Source organism: Ovis aries, chromosome 3 (assembly GCF_016772045.2).
Source record: "Ovis aries strain OAR_USU_Benz2616 breed Rambouillet chromosome 3, ARS-UI_Ramb_v3.0, whole genome shotgun sequence".
NCBI lineage: Eukaryota > Metazoa > Chordata > Mammalia > Artiodactyla > Bovidae > Ovis > Ovis aries.
In genome coordinates this window covers 112,336,052-112,359,416 of record NC_056056.1, presented here as the reverse complement: position 1 = coordinate 112,359,416, position 23,365 = coordinate 112,336,052, and the positions used below count along the sequence as shown (strand labels likewise).

Genomic DNA, 23,365 nt, shown 5'->3' with positions numbered 1-23,365 from the left:
AAGTACATTTAATAGTATTTATATTTTATCATTAAATGTTAACATGAGACACCACGTGCATTGTTTTTCTTTACATAAGACATTCAAATTCGAGCTTCTCTTATGTACTTAATATTTACTTCCTGAGGCAAACATAGGGAGGGTATAACTTATATGAGAGCAAGTCATCTTTAAAACCTTAATAACTGGTAATGGATTTTTTTCCCCAACTTTTATGTTTTATAGTTTAGACCATCTTAGCTTATGTAACCTTCTAAAGTTTCCTTTCACTAGATGGTTATTTTTTAAATTAAAATATCATATGCATGTGTTTTCATTATGAAAATGATTTATTTGGCTGATTTTTTAGCATATCTTGAAACAAATATATATGACTTCTCAGAGCAATTAACATTTTTTTCTGCTAATATTGTTCTGAATTTTATTTTTTTTTTTTAGTTTTTATTTTTAAATTTTAAAATCTTTAATTCTTACATGCGTTCCCAAACATGAACCCCCCTCCCACATCCCTCCCCATAACATCTCTCTGGGTCATCCCCATGCACCAGCCCCAAGCATGCTGCATCCTGCGTCAGACATAGACTGGCGATTCTATTCACATGATAGTATACATGTTAGAATGTCATTCTCCCAAATCATCCCACCCTCTCCCTCTCCCTCTGAGTCCAAAAGTCCGCTATACACATCTGTGTCTCTTTCCCTGTCTTGTTCTGAATTTTAATTTCAAAAATAGTTAGTAGGAGAGGAGGACTGAATTGGGAGTTTGGGATCGACATGTACACACTCCTGTATTTAAAAAGGATAACAAACAAGGACCTACTGAATGGCACAGGGAACTCTGCTCAACATTCTATAACAACCTAAATGGGAAAAGGTTTTGAAAAAGAAGAGATATTTGTATATGTACAGCTGAATCACTTTGTTGTACACTGGAAAACAACATTGTAAATCAACTATGCTGCTGACTGCTAAGTCACTTCAGTCGTGTCCGACTCTGTGTGACCCCATCAACTATCGTCCAATATAAAATAAAATTTAAAAAAATATATATAGTCAACCACACATTAAAAAATTAAGTTGTTAATGTTTCTCCTGACTAATATGACAATAACATTATTTGTACAGGAATTTTTCTGACTTAAAATTGAGGTGCTAAACCTGGAATAGATGTCTTAGCAACAATAAAATATTAGTTTTTTTCCTAGTAGAAACGTAGTTCTTAGGTATATTTTATGTACCTTTTTGGTATCTTCAAATTATACTATGTATTAACATTAGAAGGTTTTAAAAATTAAGTACACTTATTTTAGATTAAGTATATATCCTAATGTGCATTAATGCTATTTATTTACCAGTGGTTCTAGATATTTAGAATGCAAAAAAGCATTTATTATACTGAAGAATTGCATTAAGCAATCCTGGAAGAATTTCATATTCTAATTAGCTTTTATAGTACATGTTTCTGAGAGAAATAATATGTTCAAAAGTTAACTGTGATAAATTGTTGGATGCTAGTTTTTCTAGTTCCTTGAGTTACACTGCTTTTGAATCTGCATTCTTCTAGGGAGGTGCTGGATGGATGCTTTGGAGTTGGCTTTGAAATGTTCTAGTCTTCTTAAACGTACAATGATCAGGGAAGGGAAAGAACATGACCTGAGCATCTCATCAGAGAGCACACATGTGACCCTGTATGGCTTATTACGTGCTAACAATCTCCACAGTGGTGACAATTTCCAGTAAGTAGATATTGCCACTCCTATGGTGATTATTTTCAAGACTGTGTTATTCACTAGGTCAGTCGGCAAGCCGAGAATTTTTGTATGATATTTAGGACTGAAACTTGTCTGCTTCAAACCCCTTTGTGTGCTTGCTCAGGCACTCAGTCATGTCTGACCCTTTGCAACCCCATGGACCGCAACCCCGTGGCTCCTCTGTCCATGGAATTTTCCAGGCAAGAATACTGGAGTGGGTTACCATTTCCTACTCCATTAAACCCCTATGGCCTGGTTTAAAATTTGTTTAGTTGCTACGATGAGGTGTAGAAAGTTCTTTGATTCTAGCGAATGTGAATTACTTGTTCTTTGCTAAATATAACCATATTAACAATCTTGTCTTTGTGTATGGTGTTCCCTCCATTAAGAATGATTTCTAGTCCTCCTTGCTTTTTTTCTATCATACTCCTGTGTCTTCTTCAAGGCCAGTCTCAATCTCCAATACTATATGTGAAGCCTTTCTTGCCTTATAAAAATGAGATGCAATCATCCTTCTATTGCTGTTCTATAACACTGTTGTTTTGTTTTGTTTTGTTTTGTTTTAAATGGGACTTGGCTTATTCTACTTGGTGTTTGTGGAATTCTTCTGTTACATGGTATTTCAAGTGTGAACTGAATCCTATTTTTGTTTTTTTTTCCCCTGAAGCATTTGTTGTAGTTAATAGTAAAACAATGTTTCTCCAAGGAAAGAAGAGGTTCAGAGGGTCCCTGTGGTTCAGATCTCTTCCGTTGCTTTGCGAGGGAAATGGACCTCCCCGTTTCCTCCCTGGCCCAACCCTCGGCTTCTCTGTAGTTGCTTACTCATTTCGGCATTGAGGTTATTCTCCTCAAAGTTGAGCGGCTTCTCTCCTCTCCTCCCTGTAACCGGAACTGAACTTTTTCCTTCATTTTCTTTTGACTGTTTTTCTTTACTCTCTTTTAAAACTACCATTACCTGATCTTTTACATGCTTTCTTTGTAGATCTATTAATGTAACCTGTAGCTTTATTTTTGGAAAAGGAAATGGCAACCCACTCCAGTGTTCTTGCCTGTAGAATCCCATGGATAGAGGAGCCTGGCAGGCTACAATCCATAGGGTCACAAAGCGTCAGACACACCTGGAGTGACTGAGCAGCGTAGCTTTGTTTTATCCAGGTATAGGAGCTTGAATGAGACAGGATGTGGGGGAGGGAGGTGCAGCTGATACAGGAATGGGTTTTTGCGGGGGCCTCTTCCCCTGGTCTTATTGAATACCAGGTAATCCTTAAATACTCTTATGTAGGGATCTTAAAAATTCATCTGCTTCACATATGTATTCATTAAAAATTTTTGAGCCTCTTTTCTTTGTATGTAATTGGATCATACAAATGCTGGACATGTTGAAGAAGCAGTGGTTTCTGGACATATAGATGGTCAGCCAAGCATGTAAAAGCAAGCACGGGAAATCATCAAATAGAAGTGATGATGAAGTCTTGGAACTGGATAGCTTGCCAAAGGGGGAGAGAGGATAAAACAAAATAGAAGGGAAAGTAAAAACCACACTGTGAGGGGTAAAGGAGAGACTGAATGGTAAGAAAGCAAAGACAGGAACTTTAGGCTTAGTGTTCTTTAGGAATATTTGACTGTAAAGGATAAGAAAGGAAATAGCAAGTATTCAAAAAATGAATTTGTATTAGGAGTTCTCTGATTAAACGTAGGAAGATTTTTAAAAATAGACACTAAAATAAGAATCAAATGGAGCTTCTAGGGCCTGTTACCTACCTCAGCATTATTCAAGTATCAGTCATATATAATGGCACCATGTAGTCATTTGTAAAGAGCTTTATAAAATTTTCATACCAAATGAAACGCACAGGTACTTTGTCAAATAAGAAATTTCTAAAAAAAAATTGATTTTGGAAATGATTTGTTTAATTATTTCATTTTTATGCAGATTAGCAACCCTAATCATGTAAGTAAGAATAAGGTTGGATATAGCAGTTTAACAATTTTAGGCTGAAAGTTCATTTCCTTAAGCTGAAATTTCCATTTCTAATTCTTCCTGGATTTTTTTCCAAGGTTAAACTTATCATTCAAGTATTAAATCAACATAATTGCCTCATATGTTTTCTCCTTTATTTTTGGAATTATTATGAGTAAATTTGGAGACCTTCACAGGTAGAAAGTCATAATTCATTTGTGTTCACTTGAGAATCTGGTGGTCTTGACCTGAAGTTTTTCTTCAGACCAGAAGTGATAGGTTGATTCAAACATTCAAGTGATGTTTGTAAAACTAAGAAAAAATTATAGCAAGAAATAGTCTAAAATTTTTATTTTGAAAACTTTAGACCTAAAGGATAGAGAAGTAAAGAGCTTAGAGTGTCATCTTTTAATATTTTCCAAGGTTTTGTTTCTCTATGCCCCCATTTATCTGTGAAGTGAGAAGAATCATTTTACTTATCTCATAGGGCATTTTTACAATTAAATGAGTTAAACTGTATATATAAAACACTTAGAATGGTGTCCAGCACACAGTAAATTCTCAGTAAGTGTTACATATCATACTTACTTATAAATTAAATATCCTTAACCTCCTTTATCCTTCCTGCTAATGATTCTTTCCCTTAAGGTTAAATGATAGTGAAATTGAACGACAGCATTTTAAGGACCAAGATATGTATTCTGATAAATCTGATAAAGAAAACGATCAAGAGCATGATGAGTCTGACAATGAGGTGATGGGGAAGAGTGAGGAAAGCGACACAGACACGTCAGAAAGGCAGGATGACTCATACATCGAGCCTGAGCCTGTCGAGCCTTTAAAGGAGACCACCTACACTGAGCAGAGCCATGAAGAACTCGGAGAGGTAACAGCTTGTGATGTTCAAAGGTTTTTACTTTCTGTGAACTTATAGATGAAATTGAAGATATTTGTATGACTTATTGCTTATTTTCCTAAAAGAGAATAGTATTCATATAATACTTATTTTAAACAGCTAAACATATACAGATGCCAATATAGTATATTGAATTTAAAGTTTATATTATCTTCAGGTTTTCTTTTGAAATAAGATACTCCTTGATATTATTGCCAGATACAAAGTAAACTGCAGGGAAGTGTGAATTTATAATTTTCTTGTTGCTAAGGCATAGAAGTAAACATAGTCTAAATAGACTATGATATTTTTTATAATGGATTCTTTGAAAATATCATTCACTTCAGTGTCTCTTGCAACTACCCTTTTACTAAATTTTATAGCTATTGACTAATTGCCTAATGGGTTATTTTCACATTTTGAGAATGCTCAGAATAATCCTGTAGTAAATTATTTTTTTTCTGCATTAGCTGTCTTATCTATATACATATCCATGCGTCTGAAATGAATACAGTATTTCAGTATTTTTTGTTAATTGCAAAAGGCAGGGGAGGCATCTCAAACAGAAACTGTATCTGAAGAAAATAAAAGCCTTATCTGGACTTTGCTGAAACAAGTTCGTCCTGGCATGGATCTATCCAGGGTGGTCCTGCCTACATTTATTTTGGAACCCCGTTCTTTCCTGGATAAACTTTCAGATTACTACTATCATGCAGATTTCCTATCTGAGTAAGTAAATTCTCATTTCTTAAGAGATGCTTTATGGTTTTAGAGATTTTTCAGAGTGCTAATTTCAGTTGTTGGTTTCCCCGGTGGCTTAGATGGTAAAGTGTCTGCCCACAGTGCAGGAAACCTGGGTTTGATCCCCGGATCGGGAAGATCCCCTGAAGAAGGAAATGGCAGCCCGCTTCAGTACTCTTGCCTGGAGAATCCCATGGACAGAGGAACCTAGTAGGCTGTCCATGGGGTCACAGAGTGTCAGACATGTTATGCCGTACCCAACTCAAGCTCTGATGAGATCCTGTTCTCTCTTCTCCACCACTAGGATAATTGACCTTAATAAGTATGTTTAATGCTTTGCTGTGATGTTTCAATTTATGAGGTCAAATGGGGTGATTGCAAGCTTGAGGAAGACAGGAATTCTGCCTCTGCCTTGACAGCACTGCCCTCAGAGGATCCTGACCTGTGTACTAACCCCTCACGGGGAGAGCTGGCTGGCATTCTCTGTTCTCATCTGAGTCCTCGTGCAGGTCCTGTCCTAGGGTTTCTGCTTGTGTTTGTGCTTATCCTCTCTGTACGCAATAAGGCGTGTGCAGCTTACTGCATCCGGAACACCCTGCCAATTGCTGGCTCGTGGCATAAATCCCCACTCTCTTTGTTTTTCTTCCTGCCAGCTGATCCTGGGTGTAATTCTGAAAAAGGCAGGCCTGAAAGAGGTGGAGGAGGATCTACCTGCCTCCTTCCCAGCCATTTCTTGGAGAACCATACTTTTCAAGGTTCCACCTGCTACCCCCATTTCAGCAGCAGTTTCAAGGAGCTGTGTTTTCTGAGATACAAGGTTCTGGCCTTGTGACCTGATTTTTAGATTCTTCATCAGTATCTGTATTCAGTTTATTAGTGAATTAGTTTATTAATGAATATTGCAAGGAAAAAAAGCATAAGCTGATTCAAAGGATAATTTATAAAACTGTGGGAGATTTTTGTAAATTAAGTCATACATTAAGTGTTAAGCTCCCTAAAATAAAAAGAGTTCTAAACCAGTGCATGAAAATGATCAATAACTTAATAGGAAAAAGAGCGGAAGAAATGACCAGGCAGTTTAAAAATGAAGTATAGGAACAAAGAATTCTGCAGGCAAGAATACTGGCGTGGGTAACCATTCCCTTCTCCAGGGGATCTTTCCAACCCAGGGATCGATCCCAGGTCTCTTGCACTGCAGGCAGATTCTTAAGGCTTCCCCGGTGGCTCAGGTGGTAAAGAATCTGCCTGCAATGCGTAAGACCCGGGTTCAGTCCCTGAGTCAGGACGATCCCCTGGAGAAGGGAATGGCTACCCACTACAGTACTCTTGCCTGGAGAATCCCACGGACAGAGGGGCCTGATGGGCTACAGTCCATGGGGTCACAGAGAGTTGGACATGACTGAGTGACCGACACACACAATAGAGACACGTCCTTAAACATGTAAACTTAACTTTAAATAAGAAAAGTTCAAATTCAAACCGTAGGAAGATCTATTTTTCCATCCATCTCATTGACCAAAAATCTAAATGTTCTTATACCTCAGTTCTCCTTTCTTTTATCTACCCCAGACACTTATTTCTCTCAGAATATGAGGCAGGTTCCTATGAATCTCAATAAGATCTTGAGAGATGCCCATTTCCCCAAATTGAGAGATTGTACTTCAGGCAACACACAGTGTTGGGGAGGTTGTGTGGGGCAGCAGGCGCTCGTAGACTGCTGCTGGCTCATCCAGACTTGCATGGTGCCTTTGAAAGAAACCTGGCAGTATTTACCAAAATTATGTCAATGCATTCAGTCCTTTGATGCAGTAATCCTACGTCTGAGAATAACTCCTACAGATACAACTCTACATATACAAAATGATACACATACAAAATTGTGGTGGCAGGGCTTGAAATAGCAAAAGATTGGATAACTCAAGTGTCCAGCCACAGTTGACTGGTTAAGTAATGTATGGTGTATCCACACTAAGGAAGAGCTCTGTAGACTGATTTAGAGGGATCATCAGGATTTTATGTGTGTGTGTAAAAAAAAAAAGCAAAGTACAAAAGAATGCATTGTTTCCTCTCCCCTTTAGAGAAAAAGGCTATATATTATATTTGCTTCCTTATACTTTAAGAAAACTGTGCATAAAAAGAAACATCTTAAAAAGAAAGTTGCCTATGGTAGGTTAAGTCGGAAGAACATGGAGCAGTGGGGCAATGGCAAGACTGTATACTTTTTTATATTGCTTTGGAGTGAACTATGTACATGCATGTAAAGTTTTAAATAAACTTCACAAGAGAAGTTAAAGCAAGAAAAGAAGAGCACAATCAGAGGGATAACTCCCGAAAAGTTCAACAACTTTAAGTTGGCACAGTTGTCAGCAAGCCTAGGCCTAGCCTCCTCCACCTCACACTGCATCTCAAAAATCACCATATTGGACCTTTAGACATGCTTAAAGGGAGTAGTATAAATAGTTAAATTGCTATGTTTGTGTGTGTGTGTGTGTGTGTGTGTGTATATATATACATATATATATATATGAAACTTCTCAGATAGACTTCTGAAAAACAACACAATCAGTGTTTTACTATGTTCCAGCAATAACAGAAGGGCAAGGGGACAGGTGAGTCATAGCTTCTAAAACTCTCTTTTAAAATGAAAATTGTCTTTATCTATTAAATTGGTAGTTATTAAATAACTCTGGAAAATCAGTTGGTAGCAAATAGGGGAGATTCAAGTCTAAAGATGGGGTTAAAACCTTTTTGATTGATATAAATTATTTTGTCTTCCATATTGGTGATTTGAAACTTCTGCATTTTATACTAGGGACTAAAAGGGCACATAGTCATGTGCTTCAGAGAGGCAATTTCATGAAAGAGGCTGAGGTACTGTAGCACTCACCAGCTACTGTTGATCACTTCTAATTAACATCACCAGCTGAAAATAGACTAGATCAAGTGCGCATGGTCCTTTTCTGACATAAAGGACCAAAGACTTCTAATGAAATCATTAGCAAGACTGCTTGGCCATTGCTTCAGCATTGCAAATGCTAGGGATCACGAAGTGTGTGAATCTCAGATTCTATTTTTATTTTTTTCAATCACAATTTCAAATAGAACTCCTGGCAATATATGGGGTTCTATAGAACCCCAGTTGAGAAACCTTGGTTTAGAGAGTTTTCAAAAACTACTTAAGCAGAGGCTGGGGCAGGATATCAAATAATAAGAAAAAGGGGGAGAAAAATAACTAGATTATGCAAAATGATTCTTGCATACTGATTGACATGGTTACTTTTACCGTCTGTTTTAAATATGAATTGTATACTTTCCTATCATTTCATATTCAGTTGTTGGCTTCATTAATATTAGGGAGACTTTGTGATATGTTCTATAAAATTTTTGCATGCTATCATTTTGTTTTTTAGGGCTGCTCTTGAAGAAAATCCTTATTTCCGTTTGAAGAGAGTAGTGAAATGGTATTTGTCAGGATTCTATAAAAAGCCAAAGGTAGTGTTTATGTTTTACTTTCTTTAGCCTTATATATTTTGGGGGGCTTATCTTAGATTATTTATGAATAATTACACTGCAAGCCCGCTTTCAATTAGCAAAATTGCAGAATACTTGTTTAGACCTATATTCTGATTGAAGTCATTTAGTTTTATTTCATGTCATTATAATTTTATAAGGATAATTCTCAGATGATACAGTTAAGCCCATCTTGACTGGTTTAAGTTAGTACTTTGAATCTTCCATGTTTATGATTTGAAACTTGTATGTTTTTTACTAGGGACTGAAGAAACCTTATAATCCTATACTCGGTGAGACTTTCCGTTGTTTGTGGATTCATCCCAGAACAAACAGCAAAACTTTTTATATTGCTGAACAGGTATTAGAAATGCTTGTTATAGAAGAAAAACTGATTTGGAAGTTAAGATTTTGTTTTTTTAGAGAAAATATTAACTCAGTAAACTCACTGTTGATTAACCTTTCTTATTAGTGAACATTTGATAAGCATTTAACCTCTTAATACTGACTACTACAAAATACCATATTCTCTTACAGTCATAGAATCCTGTGATCAAAAATACGTCTTTATTTTTCTTGCTTTGCTCTGTGTTTTCTCTTTGGGCCAGATACTTCAGTGGTTCTCCGATTCCTGAATCAAATTTGAACCCATTTCTCTAACAGTCAGAGTCCTCCATCTCTCTCTCTCTCTTTTTTTTTTAAATATTTTATTTATTTATTTTTTTTTTCGGCTTTCTTTTTTAAACCAAAGAGTGATCAATTTAACAAGCACAGACTTTCAGATTCTGATAACCTCTTACCCAGCCGTGCTGCTCACCTAGATGGCCAGGCTTTAACAGCAAAGCAACTTCTTCTATGGAGCTTTTTCCAGTATTGCTCTTTAAAGGAGCCGTAGCGGGACACTGACACGCAGTAACCAGCCTGAGATGTTGGGGGTTAGTGGACATGCAGGCCCCTGGTTGTCTTGGTGAGACAGAGCCGTGAAAATACATGCCAGTAGGTGCCTTCACACACAGTTCTGTGCTCAGGCTCACAAAGGCAGAGGCAATCAATCTCTTTTTTGTTTTCAACCTCCCTTAAAGATTCTTTGAAGTTCTGTTTTAATACTGCAGACCTGGTCTTTTACCAGAATTTTTTTTCTTCTTTAACGTCTGGGTTGTTGTTCTTGTATTAACATTTTGATAAACTGCATCATAGTACCAAAGAATCCCCCACCAAAACGGAGTTCAAATTTGATCAAAACATAACCCCCCTAAAATTATACGATACAGGCAGAAGGAAAGAAAAGTCACCCTAAATCTAAATCTGACCGCTCAGGGCTTGGGCGGAGAGATGGAGGAAAATCTACATGCATCACTAAACTGAAACACTGTTTGGGAACTCTGGGACAGTGTCCATCTCCTCTACTTCCCAGACAGCTGCTCGTAGAGCTTGGGCACATAATCATCCCATTCGGCCTGGCAACACGTGCCGGCCACTGGGGTCCCAAGCTCATACTTTTTGCGGAAAGAGGCCACCTTTAATTTGCCACGGTGGTCTCCAGATCGGTTGCTGAGAATGGGCTCGTCACACTTCAGTGGTCCTTCCTGCTCGTAAACCAGCCAGACATAGCGGTGCAGGCCTGTGCCCTTGGGAGGCCCAGAGCCCACATAATCGGAGAGAACCGTGCCACTGCTGATGTTGTTGCCCTTCATGTTGACCACCAGGAAATGGTGCCATTCCCTGTATTTGGGGTCCTTCCTGCTGGGAGCATCCGGATCTGTCAAGACCAAGGTGTACAGTTTACCTGGATCAAGGCCATCCCATGTAATGCTGGTGGGCCGGTTCTTAACCTGGGTGGGTGTCAGCACTTCGCCCAGTGCGTCGACCTCTGCCCCACCGTATTTGACCTGCAGCGGGTGCTGCGGCCGCTCATCCACTTCCTGCAGGCTCAGAGGCCCGGACCACTTGCTGAGGTCCACCAGCATCGCGGAGCCGAGCGGGTCAGACAGCAGAGAAAGTGGCTTGTGGACTCACAGCAGTCTGCACACTGTCCATCTCTTTCTAAATTTATCTCACATTGCTGGCCTTTTGGGGCTTCCCTGGTGGCTCAGCTGGTAAAGAATCCGCCTGCAATGTGAGAGACCTGAAGTCGATCCCTGGTTTGGGAAGGTCCCCTGGAGAAGGGAACAGCTACCCACTCCAGTGTTCTGGCCTGGAGAATTCCGTGGACCGTGTAGTCCATGGGGCCGCTGAGTCAGATACGACTGAGCGACTTGCGCTCCCCTGCCTTTGTAAGCACTCCACAGTGGTCTGATCTGTGCATTCACAATTAGATAACCTGATACTGTACTTTTTTGCCTCATTATTTTAAATTTAATTCTCCAACCCTGTTTCTTCCCAGATACTCATCTAAATAAATTCTGGCCTGCTTATCTTTCATATAGGGAGTGTAAGGAGGATGAGAATACAATGTGTTACTTGAGAAACCTTTGTCTTCCCAATAAATTTTGATGTACTCCTCAGATTGAAAGCACTTTATCTGTATTAGTTTTTTAAATGATTGCATTTTAGTTTGCTATAATTCTTCACTGAGTTGAGAAGCTTAAGAAGTGATTAACTTTATCTTTGGCTCATTTTAGAAACCTTAAGATGTATATGTATCAAAATATTATTAAAATGACATATTTGTTAAAGCTTTTGTTAGATTCTTAAGTCTATTCGGTAATCTACATGAAGAATAGCCACTGTATTAGTTATTCATTGCTGTATAACAAATTAAAACATAATGGCTTAAGACAACAAACAGTTATTATTTCGTATAATAAGGTTAGGAATCTGAGAGCTGTTTAGCTGGGTGGTTCTGGCTCAGGATCTCTCCTGAGGTTGAGGTCAAGATGTCAGCCAGCTTTGCAATCTTCTGAAGGCTTCTGGGCTGAAGGATTCTGCTTCCAAGGTCATCACATGGCTCTTGAGAGGAGGTCAGTACCTTATCACATGGGCCTCTCCATAGTTGTTCACAACATGGAAGCTGGCTATTCAGAGCTAATGATTTGAGAGAGATGCGCACACATCAAGATACACGCTGCCTTACAGCCTAATTTCAGAGGTGGCATACTATGACTTCCACACAAACTGACCCAGGTGCAGTGGGCACAGTGTAAACGGAGCTCCTCCATTGCTGTGAATACCAGGAGGTGGGTTGCCTTGAGACACATGTTGGAGATTGGTTCCTACAATCATCAATATTTAATTTTACTGTTAAATACTTACCAAATATTTAATTCATTATTAGAATATACTTCTAAGACTTGCGCTTTTGATAATATCACAGTAATATGCTTATAGTTATTATATTTTCATGTATGTTTCCTGTATCCAACAGGTGTCTCATCATCCACCAATATCTGCCTTTTATGTCAGTAACCGAAAAGATGGATTTTGCCTTAGTGGTAGTATCCTGGCCAAGTCCAAGTTCTATGGTGAGTCTACCCATGTCTCAATCTATACACTTTTCCGGGATGTAGTATCTTCTGGTGAGCTTTAGTATAGACAGTGTCTTGTACTGTTTTCAACAAGGGATTTGTATGTCATTTTAAGTATCAGTTTTACTTGGATAATGCCTTTTCGTTTTTGTTGTTTTTCTTTGTTCATTCATAAATAGAGGTTTCATCTATGTGTAAATTTACCGCAAATACCACTTATCAAAAGACAGAATAATGACTGTCCACTGTAGCTCGCCATTTTAGTCCACAATATATTTCTTTTGCCTTTAGCTCTACCAAGATTTTTTGTTTCATTTCAGTGTACCTGAGGGGTTGATCTTTTGATTTAGTCTTCGAATATATAGAGAGAGAATCTAAATACAGGTAGAATACTTGTCCAGAGTCCAATATTGAAAGTAATGATATTTTTACCTTGAGACAAGTAACATGCTACTAAAAACTTTTGTAAAAAAAGAAGAAGGAAAATAAAGAAATAGGTACAGTAGGAAATCTTAATCTAAAACCTGTGACAATTCAAACAAGCAGATCATCCCTTGATGCTTGCTTTGTTTGGCTTTTGAGTTTGATTTTTTTTTTTTTTTTGCCTAGTTTTATATTTCGCTTGTTTCAGAGTGTGATCATTTTCTCCTGAAAGTGCATGTATTTGAGTTTTTCCCCACTGTACCCTTCATCTCTTCATGTCCCTTCCCTGACTATAGTGTAGATAGCTTTTGTGAATGTGTGTTCTACCCTTGTAGAATTTTTATTGAGTACCAACTACACAGCTCGCTTGCCAGGATTACTTGCAGCTAGCCTTCTTTTTTTCAGTATTACAGTGAATATAGATCAGAGCTATGTATATCATATGATACATAGTGAATGTATATCAGAGCTATCTGTTCCTTTGTAATTTGAAAGGATTTACTAAGTTCAGACTTTGTAGGGGCAGTTTTTCTGTAACTTCCTCATTTCTTCTTTTGTTATTGACTTGCTCATATAGAAACTTCTTGCTTGGAGAGTGTGATAATTTATTTTGTTTTAGGAATTGGTGCATTTTCTTGAATCTAAATTAAGCTAAATTTAATGACATCTGGGCAGAGTGTATTCCTCCTAACAAGTAGTCTCTTGACATTTTGATATACTAAATTATCAGTTTTTCCTTTGATGTTTTCTGCTTTTGATGTCACAGAAAAATCCTTTCGCACTTCCGCTTATGTAATAATTCACTTATATATTCTTATATTTTTATGCTTTCATTGATCTTTAATTTGCCTGGAACTTACTTTGATGTATATATTGTGACTGGAGTGAAGCAAGAACACAACTTTCCTTTCCTAAAAGCCAATTAATTTTCTCAGGGTCTGTTTATAAATGATTTTTAGTGTCATTATTTCCTGTTTCAGGTTCTGTCTTCCCAGGTCTGTTGATCTGTTTTTTCTTATACCACTAGGCTAAGAACCACTTATTTTTAAATGGGTTTCTTATATCCTGTGGAGCAGGTGAAATATAGGTACTTAGCCACTTTGCTATGGGTTAAATAATTTATCATCACTTGGGAAAGCTGCTCTTGTTTTTCAAATAGTATGCGTGAACTATCAATTTCATTATCAGAATACGAGTTAAGATTTTGGAATCCTGAACCCCAGTCTTGACTTACCAAATCACAAGCACTGGGCTCAAGAATATACATTTTTATAATCTCCTCAGGTAATTCTAATGTGCACTATAATATGAAATAGCTGATGATACAATGTTAAATGAAAAGCAGAATACATCTATGTTCTGAGTCACCTCTACTTTAAAAGTATTCATGTTTTTGAAGTAAAAGTAAACATGTGTTCATGTTTAGGAAAAAAAATCAATATTTCCTGATTAACCTGAATTATAGAATTATGGATAATTATCTTTTGATTTTTCAGCTTGCCCATGAAGAACACGTGTTTCCTTTAAAATAAGGAAACATTCAGTTATTTTAAGATATAATATGTTTATAAATACAATATAATAAAAGATAAATGATTTAATGATAAGCCAGCACATGTATACAGTTGAATACAAAAGATCTGTGTGGTTTTACTGTATTAAAAATGTATATGGACAACAATGTCTGAATAAAGCCCTCCCAGACCATCCTTCTCTGTACCTCTGGCCCTAATACCAAAAGCAGCTGCCTGAAGGTATTAAAGAGAAAGCAGTTGCAGGCAAATTCAGTGGGAAGTCCACAGTCATAGGTCAGAAATCACACAGAATGAATCCTTGCTTCTCAGCTCCTGGTTACATACGGTTAACGGGGTAAACCGGTAGAAACCTTGCAACCTTTGCAGCCTGGAGCACCAAACGCTAAATTTGAAGAAACCATGGCCCCTAGACAGAGAATAGGCACTGGAAAGGAGAAGGGCCAGAGAGGGGGATCCCAAATTTACTGTCGTGAAATCATCCACAACGTTCTCTGGCTTCCTTTCAGTGCCTGTAGGCTCTGCCGCGATTCGGCTCCTTTTATTCCTGGTTTGTGTTCTTTGTTTTGATCTGTCTGTATCAATTCTAGGCTTCCCTAATTTTCTGAATTACCTGTCCACTTTATACACTGATGTCTGCTCATCCTTATTTCCTTTCTTCTACCTACTTGGAATTTAATTAGTTCTTTTTCTAATTTCATAGGGTCAAAAGTCAGATCACTGATTTGAATTTTTCTTTTTTTCTAATTTAAGTTGTAAATTTCCGTCTAAGCACCCTTTTCTACTGTAGATATCTGATAGATATTCTCAATATGTTTTGTTTGTTTTGAAATGGTTAAATTATTTTCTGTGAAATTTAATAAGTAATATTTATTTCAGGAAACTCATTATCTGCAATATTAGAAGGAGAAGCACGGTTAACTTTCTTGAATAGAGGTGAAGATTATGTAATGACAATGCCATATGCTCATTGTAAAGGTAAATATTTTTTATACTTGTTAGATTTCCCCTAAATCTTCTTTTTAAGTAAATGTATTTGACCGTAATTTGTTATGTTTTGAGATTGATGGAGTTACTTGGCCTTTTGTTTGAAAGTGTCCTTGATTTACAGATACGCAAGATCATTGTTATCATCTGCTGAATACTTCTATGGTGAATTAATTCACCACAGTGGACTTTCTGTGACATGTATATTAGTTTCAGTTCAGTTCAGTCGCTCAGTCGTGTCCGACTCTTTGCGACTCCATGAATCTCAGCACGCCAGGCCTCCCTGTCCATCACCAACTCCCGGAGTTCACTCACACGTCCATCGAGTCCGTGATGCCATCCAGCCATCTCATCCTCGGTCGTCCCCTTCTCCTCCTGCCCCCAGTCCCTTCCAGCATCAGAGTCTTTTCCAATGAGTCAACTCTTTGCATGAGGTGGCCAAATATTAGTTTGGTAGAGACTAATTTATAATAATGGAATTTCATTTGCCTTATCTGCAAGTTGTAAAATTTGATGAGACTGACTATTATTTCAGAATCTTTGAAAGTGATTTTCATTTTTTTGTACCATTACGCAGTCCTTAAATATTAATTTACTGCTTTTCACTATAACAGGCTCCTTAAAATTTTTCTCATCCTTATTTGGCAATTTCTTAAAAATTAATGCATTATGCTTTTCTCTCATTATTTAGTGTACAGATAAAGATATTAAATAACAACTATCAGGACAGGACAGGCACTCAACTATTCTGTGCACTCTACATTTATAAACACATCTAATCATTCCAGTAGCCCTATAAATTAGGTAATATTATCTTTGTTTGATGGACAAGCAAAATGAGGCAGAAAGAGGTTAACACAAGCTCTGCAATCTGTACTGCAGTTCTATACAGCATCATCTTAAACACTCTGCTCCATCGTTACGTATACCATCCTTTCCAACCCATTTCTTAAAAATAGCTTTTTAGGGTAATTATCCTCTATTTTCAGAACTGATTCATGAAAACATAGAAGTTACTTAATATGGCCTTATTTCACAATGAAAAAACTTGTAAGGGTTAGGAATCTTACCTAAAGCCAGACCAGCTAGTTAGTAAGAATGCTGAGACTAAGCTCTAGGCTATTTGAGCCCATCCATTGTACCATGAATCTACCTGGTACTAAGTACAAGACTGCCAACTTGTGGCCTCCGGCTGGATAATTCTTAAAGCTTCGTGTATGGTTCTTGAAATAAGCATGAAGTGAAACATTTGAAATCATGATTTGATAAATATATTTTTTAAATTTTGGAATAAGTGAAATAATATTTTATGTAGATAAATACCTGATGCCAGACCTAAATAGCAACAGGGAAAACTTTTCATAGCACGGTTTATATTGCAGGGAAAAAAGAGGAAATTATAGCCTCCTGTGAATGAGGAAGTTGTTATTTTCTACCTTTGTATATATTTTCTAAGATGTGTTCCCTAAATCAATAGTCTCACATTATTTTATAAAGCAGGAATTCCGTAGTCAAATAACTTGGAAACATTGCATAGTCCGTTCCTCTCTTAAAAATTAGCATTGTGTATTTGCATATTAAAGACTGCCATGGGAGTTTAGTCCAACTTGGAAGGCATCATGCTAAGAAGTAAAGTCAGGTAGAGAAGGACAAATACAGTGTATCACTTGTACATGGAATCTAAAAAACACAACCAACTAGTGAATATAACCAAAAAAAGCAGATTGGCAGATATAGAGAACAAACTAGTGGTTACCAGTTGGAGTGGATTTTAGTGGTAGGGAAGTAGAGGGCACAGCTATTGGGTGTAAGATAGGCTCAAGGATGTGTATACCACATGGGGAAAATAAGCAAGATTTTCTAATAACTGTAAATGGAAAATAATCTTCAAAAATTGTATGAAAATTTTTAAATTTTTAAAAATTCTATCTGAAATGTTTAAAAAATCAAATTGAAGAAAGATAAGACCTGTTATAGTATGATTGTATGCAAAATGAGTCTATATAGTTTCTGTGCATACATGGTAGAAATATACAAACTATGGAAATGATAAACATGGGGGGAAAAGAAATTAGTCCAAGAACATAGACACACACACAGCCTGTTTAACTCCTCAAACTCAGAAGTTCCCCAGCTTTTAGTCAAGTGCCAAAATGGGGAAATTTTTAAATTTATCTTACGCAGTTGACTATCGTTGTTTGCAGTACTTACTTTTTATAACGTCACCATAACGCTGAATTAATGAACGCCAAACTATTGCTCCTAGAGGAAACACATGGTGAGGTTCTCGTGAGCCTTCTGTCACCGTATTCTCATCACCCAGTCAAAACATGACTTTGTTTTTATTTGTGTGCTTAGTCGCTCAGTCATGTGCGACCCCACGCCCTGGAGCCCGCCAGGCTCCTCTGTCCATGGGGATTCTCCAGGCAAGAATACTGGAGTGGAGCTATGCCCTCCTCCAGGGGATCTTCCAACCCAGGGATCAAACCCAGGTTTCCCGCATTGCAGGCAGATTCTTTCCAGACAAGGATTGCTTCTTTTCTCGTGGTATATGTTTTTGATTCATTAACATTGAATTAATAGCCAGCAGCACTATAACGCATGCCTAAACCAAGCATTAACGCACATATTTGCCCTATAAGGCACATCACAGTCTTCTGTGCTTAGGAACACCAGAGAGCACTTTAGCACTACATTTGGGGGATTGTAAATAGTAAAATCACCCACAAGAAGCACGAAAATGTGGCACTGAATACACTGCATAGAAGACTCTGCATGAGCAATGAAACCAGAAATCAGTGTCTCGCATTGTTTGACTTCATCTCCAATGTGCACATTGGACAACTCAAATATTTCACCACTCTGCACACATCCATGAATGACTACAAAAATCAAAAATGCTCTGGGTAGGGACTCCTAACTTATTTTGGTGAGAATAGGGAATTCCCTGGTAGGAATAGGGAATTCCCTGGTCAGGACTTTGACTTTCACTACAGGGGGCATGGGTTTGATCCTTAGTGGGGGAACTGGAAACTAAGATCCTACATGCTGTGTGGTACAGCTTAAAAAGAAAAAAAAAAGAAAAAGGTATTTTAGTGAGAGTATTAATTTGCAAATGTAGAATCTGCAGGTGATGTGGATCGACTGTTATCTTTTTAAATCCTTCAAAACCAACTTTGTGTGTGAATTATTGATTGTTATTGGAGAGGATAGAATCCTCTTGAATTATTAGTTTCTGCTAGAAGGAGATTAAATTATAAAGTTCTGCTTGTGATAAGCCATTGCCTCTCTCTTCAAACTTTTATCAAAATTGTGTGTGTTTTTCCTTTAGGAATTCTTTATGGCACAATGACACTGGAGCTTGGTGGAACAGTCAGCATCACATGTCAAAAGACTGGATACAGTGCAGTACTTGAATTCAAACTAAAGGTTAGTAGAGAGTGACAGGAGGTGTCACCTAGTTAACGAGGCGCTATGCTATAAATAGTGAACAAAGAGCACAATTTTGTTCCTAATTGAAAACTAAATATAAGAACACAGAATTCATGAAAAGGCAGCCTTGGAAGATTCACATCAATAGAAAGCTGGATTTTCTTAGTTAATAAAACTGTTGGCGAGTGAATGAATGAGTGAAAGTCTCTCAGTCCTGTGCGACTCTTTGCAACCCCATAAACTATATAGTCCATGGAATTCTCCAGGGCAGAATACTGGAGTGGGTGGCCTATCCCTTCTCTGGGGATCTTCCCAACACAGGAATCGACTGGGGTCTCCTGCATTGCAGGCAGATTCTTTACCAACTGAGCTATCAGGTAAGTCCATAGGAAATTTAAGAAGAGAATGAATGGAAATTTCTTATTAAATTGAAGCATTGCTTTACAGAATACCAAAAAGTATATATCTGAAAAGAAGTATGTATCAGCTTGAGCTATAGCTGTGTAATTAAAGGATTTGTATTACTTATTATTTCTGACTTAACATATTCTGAAATTTGCAAGCTTAGAAACAAATATGTTCTGTTTCTTAGTGGTTCTATGGGCCAGGAATTTGGACAGGGCATATTGGGGATGGCTTGTCTCTGCTGCATTAGGCCTGGGGCAACAGTTACGCAGGCTGTGAGAGACTTAACAGTTGGGGGCTGGATACATGTGAAAGCTCATCACTTACGTGACTGATGACGTGTAAGTAATGTTGAAGTGACCAAAAGACTGGGACTGCAGATCTGAGCTGTGACCTTGTGTTCCTCACATCAAGGCAACTTCAAGATAGTTAGACTTCTACTTGGCTCAGGATTCCAAGCACAAGTGTCCTTGTGAGCAAGGCAGAAGATACACTCAGAATTCAAATTACATCATTTCCACCGTTCTCTACTAGTTGACGAGTTACAAACCCACCTAAATTCAAGGGGAAGGGATATAGACCCCATTTCTCAGTGAGAGGATGGATGCCATTGAGGAAGAGCATGTGGGCTGAAGAGGGAGGGGTGATATAGTTGAGGTCATCTTTGGAAAATTCTGTCTGCCACAGCATGGCAAGGAAATTTAAGATCCTTTCACAGTATCATTTGTTGATGTAGCACAGCATTATTTTTAGATAAAAATATTTCTATGAATTATTTAATGCTTACAACCAAGTATTAGTTGTAAGTATCAGCTATGATGAATTCCAGTAGATCAGCAGCTTTACTCTAATAAAAAAGATCTCTTTAAGTATTATCTGATGCAGTGCCCTTTGATTTTTTTTCCTTCTTAGCAAACAGTACTGAAAATCATGACTGAAGTGGTTCTAAGTAATTTATGACATCTTTAAGGATTAGATTGGAGCATCAGAATTTTGTCAGTGAGGATAGACATCAGTAAGGCAATATAGTGACTCAAAATATATTTCTTCTAATTGAATTTCAGAAATGTTTTGGTTCTTGTTTTATTGGTTTGTTTTAAAGGAAGAGTTCCTATTAAATATATGAGTTAAGTCTCTTATGTTTACTGAGTTGTTATTGTGTAAAATACTGCAGCGTGGATAGAGTGCGGTCTGGAGTCGAGAGAGCTCAGGACACGAGCCAGTTGTCTCAGTGTTAGCTTCTTAGTGTGTTTCCTTGGACCTTTACAGTCTGCTTTTGTCTGTTTACACACAGCAATAAATTTACAATTTTTCCTGAATATTTCTCACTAAAATTTGAGTCAGTATTTCACCATTTGTGCCTCAACAGCACTGTACAGTTATATATAGTTACTTTTTCAGTTAGTTTTTTGTTTTTGTTTTTTTGTCTACATTGTATGTAAATATATTAAAAGTAAATTGTTTCTTCAACGTTTTTTCTTTTAAAAGCCATTTCTAGGTAGTAGTGACTGTGTTAATCAAATATCAGGCAAACTAAAATTGGGAAAAGAAGTACTAGCTACTTTGGAAGGACATTGGGTAAGTATTTTTATATCTTAGCTTTACAAAAAGAATTTTATTCAGTGGGAAAAAATTAAACATCAGATTTTATAAGTTCACTTATTCCATTTCTAAAAGCATGACTATTCAACATAAGCTTCAACTTAAATATTTTGGTATTGCTTTGTTATCAATAATATTTAGTTTAATATTTGAGCTTTCTAAAACCTTAAATCAATAAAAGTAGCTGACACATCTATATATCCTATTATGGAGTGCATTGTTTAAAAATGTTACTTATATTAACTCATTTAATATAGTGATCCTATGAGGTGAGTGTTACTATTTTGTCCCCATTTTAGAGAGGAGGACACTGAGCACAGAGAATTTAAATAATTTGTTCAGAGTGGTGAAGTAAGATTCCCAGCCTAGACACTGGTTCCAGGGCTGTGCTTATACACCGCAGTATACTGCCTCTCACCAGAAGAGGCGTTTCCAGTAAGAGTTCTAGTTCCTTCTGAGGAGCTTGGAAAAGATACAATGTTTTTTGACAGCAGTGGCTTCTATTTACTTCTCTGATGACCTAAATTCACATTTATGTAATTTTTCTAAGAGGAGCATATTAAGTTAATTTTAAAGAGGATCGTATCATGCTAGTGCCAAATGCATTCTCGCTGTTAACTCTAGTGTCTGCTTTTTTCTGCATTATAATCAGAAAATGATGGGAAGTATGGTGTTGAAGATGGACCTAGAAACTCAACTTAGAGGTCACAATGCTCTGTTATTTTTAGAATTTACTTCTATCTGAATATCATTTGGAAAAAAGATAGAACTGTTTTTAAAAAAATGAAATTTATGAGATTGTGCTCAGATTTTTAATGCAAGAAACGGTCTTAGCTTTTTCTGCATATATTGAATACGCAGATGGTCTGCAGCATCTCATACTGGTCTACAGCAACTAGAGCAAGCACTATGCTACTTTGACAATTCAGAGGATTAAGTGAAACTTGTGAAAACTCACAAACGTTTTGCCTGTTCCACCAGACTTTTAAGGACAAGTATTACATATTTAATCTTAATGTTTTCATAACAAGAGATTTGGGGCTTTTAGAAAAGTACTTGTTGTATTTGTTTTAGAAATGTCTTTTACTGGGATTAAGTGGCAAGAAGAAATGGTTATTACTGAACTACATAATTCCCTTTTAAATAAAGACAATTCTCTACATTAATTTTTAATATCTTTAAATATAGGATAGTGAAGTTTTTATTACTGACAAAAAGACTGATAATTCAGAGGTCTTCTGGAATCCAACACCAGACATCAAGCAGTGGCGATTAATAAGGCACACTGTAAAATTTGAAGAGCAGGGGGATTTTGAATCAGAGAAGTAAGTATACCATTTTTCAGTTAACTTCATGAAAATCCAAAGAGTTTTTTTCCTTTTAATCCCTCAACAGTGTGATCACTTTTTTCTGTTTGAATTCAACAAAGTAGTTTACTGATTGTGGGATGTGACAGGATTTTGTTTTGGTGTATGTGAATATCAAGTAATTACAGTACAAACCATGCTGCTCTTCTGCTCTAAATTAAGGCTTCCTGTGTTTTTCCTTTCTCTTCTTATCTGTTCCAGGGCCTATTTTTTAAAAAAAAAAAAACTGTTTTTTGCTTGCATGAAATTACAGGACCAGGTCTTCTCTCCCAGCCCAGTGGCTGACACTCCTCACTCCCAGTGCAAGGGGCACAGGTTCAATCCCTGATCAGAGAACTAAAAAGACAGAAAAATACGAGACTAATGATTCTTGGTTTTTATCCGGCCGTTTTCTCACCCAGGTTAGGCATGTGGAACTCTAGGTGGAGGGAGCAGAACAAAATCTACTTTTGTTTTATTTTCTAAAGTACAAAAATTACAGCACTGGATGTGCAGCTTCTAGAGGACTTACTAGTTGGGGACTAATTAAGGCCATAATTTCTTAAATCATGAAATTCTTGCTCAATCTGGTATACTTTACTGGAGTAGGTTGCCATTCCCTTCTTCGGGGATCTTCCTAACCCAGGGATTGAACCCAGGTCTCCTACATTGCAGGCGGATTCTTTACTGTCTGAGCCACTAGGGAGGTACCTCAAAAATATGGTATAACACTGCTCAGTTGTATTCTTCTATTCCTTTCTTTGCGTTAGGAGAAGGGGGCTGCTGTTTAAAAGACGGTCTACTAGGTACTCTATATACATTATCCAGCTGACTTCCCAGTACGAGTTTCCGCACACATATCATTCTCTTCTCATGAGGATTCAAGTCTACATCCACTTTCCTTCTATACTCAAAAACTGAGTTTGCCACGTTCTAAAAATTCTGTTTCAGGGGACTTCCCTGGCAGTCCAGTGGTTAAGACTTGACCTTCCCGTGCAGAGGGTGTGGATTCGATCCCTGGCCAGGGGACTAAGGTCCCGCATGCTTCATGGCCAAAAAATAAACAAATAAAACAGAAGCAATACTGTAACAAATTCAATAACAACTTAGAAAAATTTTCACATTAAAAGAAAAAATTCTGTTTTACTATAACCACATGATGCTCGCCATCAAGAGTGAAACTTTGCTAAGGCATGCGACTATTTTTAAGACATGGATATAATTTAACATATGTTTAAGATGAGGAAAATGAGTTTTGGACAAGATAAGTAACTGTAAGTTCCCCAGCCAAGAGGTGGCGTATCTAGGATTATCGGA

At 37.3% G+C, this 23,365-nt stretch overlaps 2 protein-coding genes across 16 annotated transcripts in view; one reads left to right on the top strand and one right to left on the bottom strand.

Moving 5' to 3' along the window:
- Nucleotides 1-23,365, top strand: part of OSBPL8 (oxysterol binding protein like 8) — a 168,604-nt gene that overhangs the window by 131,599 nt on the left and 13,640 nt on the right. For all 15 annotated transcript variants that reach the window (XM_042246538.2, XM_042246535.2, XM_042246539.2 and 12 more), the window contains 10 exons: nucleotides 1,565-1,736; nucleotides 4,360-4,597; nucleotides 5,151-5,335; nucleotides 8,758-8,839; nucleotides 9,120-9,218; nucleotides 12,222-12,318; nucleotides 15,156-15,254; nucleotides 18,595-18,692; nucleotides 20,589-20,678; nucleotides 21,891-22,027. In XM_042246538.2, coding sequence (XP_042102472.1) covers nucleotides 1,565-1,736; nucleotides 4,360-4,597; nucleotides 5,151-5,335; nucleotides 8,758-8,839; nucleotides 9,120-9,218; nucleotides 12,222-12,318; nucleotides 15,156-15,254; nucleotides 18,595-18,692; nucleotides 20,589-20,678; nucleotides 21,891-22,027 — 1,297 coding nt within the window. The remainder of the gene's footprint in view (nucleotides 1-1,564; nucleotides 1,737-4,359; nucleotides 4,598-5,150; nucleotides 5,336-8,757; nucleotides 8,840-9,119; nucleotides 9,219-12,221; nucleotides 12,319-15,155; nucleotides 15,255-18,594; nucleotides 18,693-20,588; nucleotides 20,679-21,890; nucleotides 22,028-23,365) is intronic.
- LOC101123362 (phosphatidylethanolamine-binding protein 1-like) lies at nucleotides 9,590-10,892 on the bottom strand. Its single transcript, XM_042246541.2, has one exon. It carries the CDS (start codon nucleotides 10,822-10,824, stop codon nucleotides 10,261-10,263), a length of 564 nt encoding a protein of 187 aa, XP_042102475.1. The 5' UTR covers nucleotides 10,825-10,892; the 3' UTR covers nucleotides 9,590-10,260.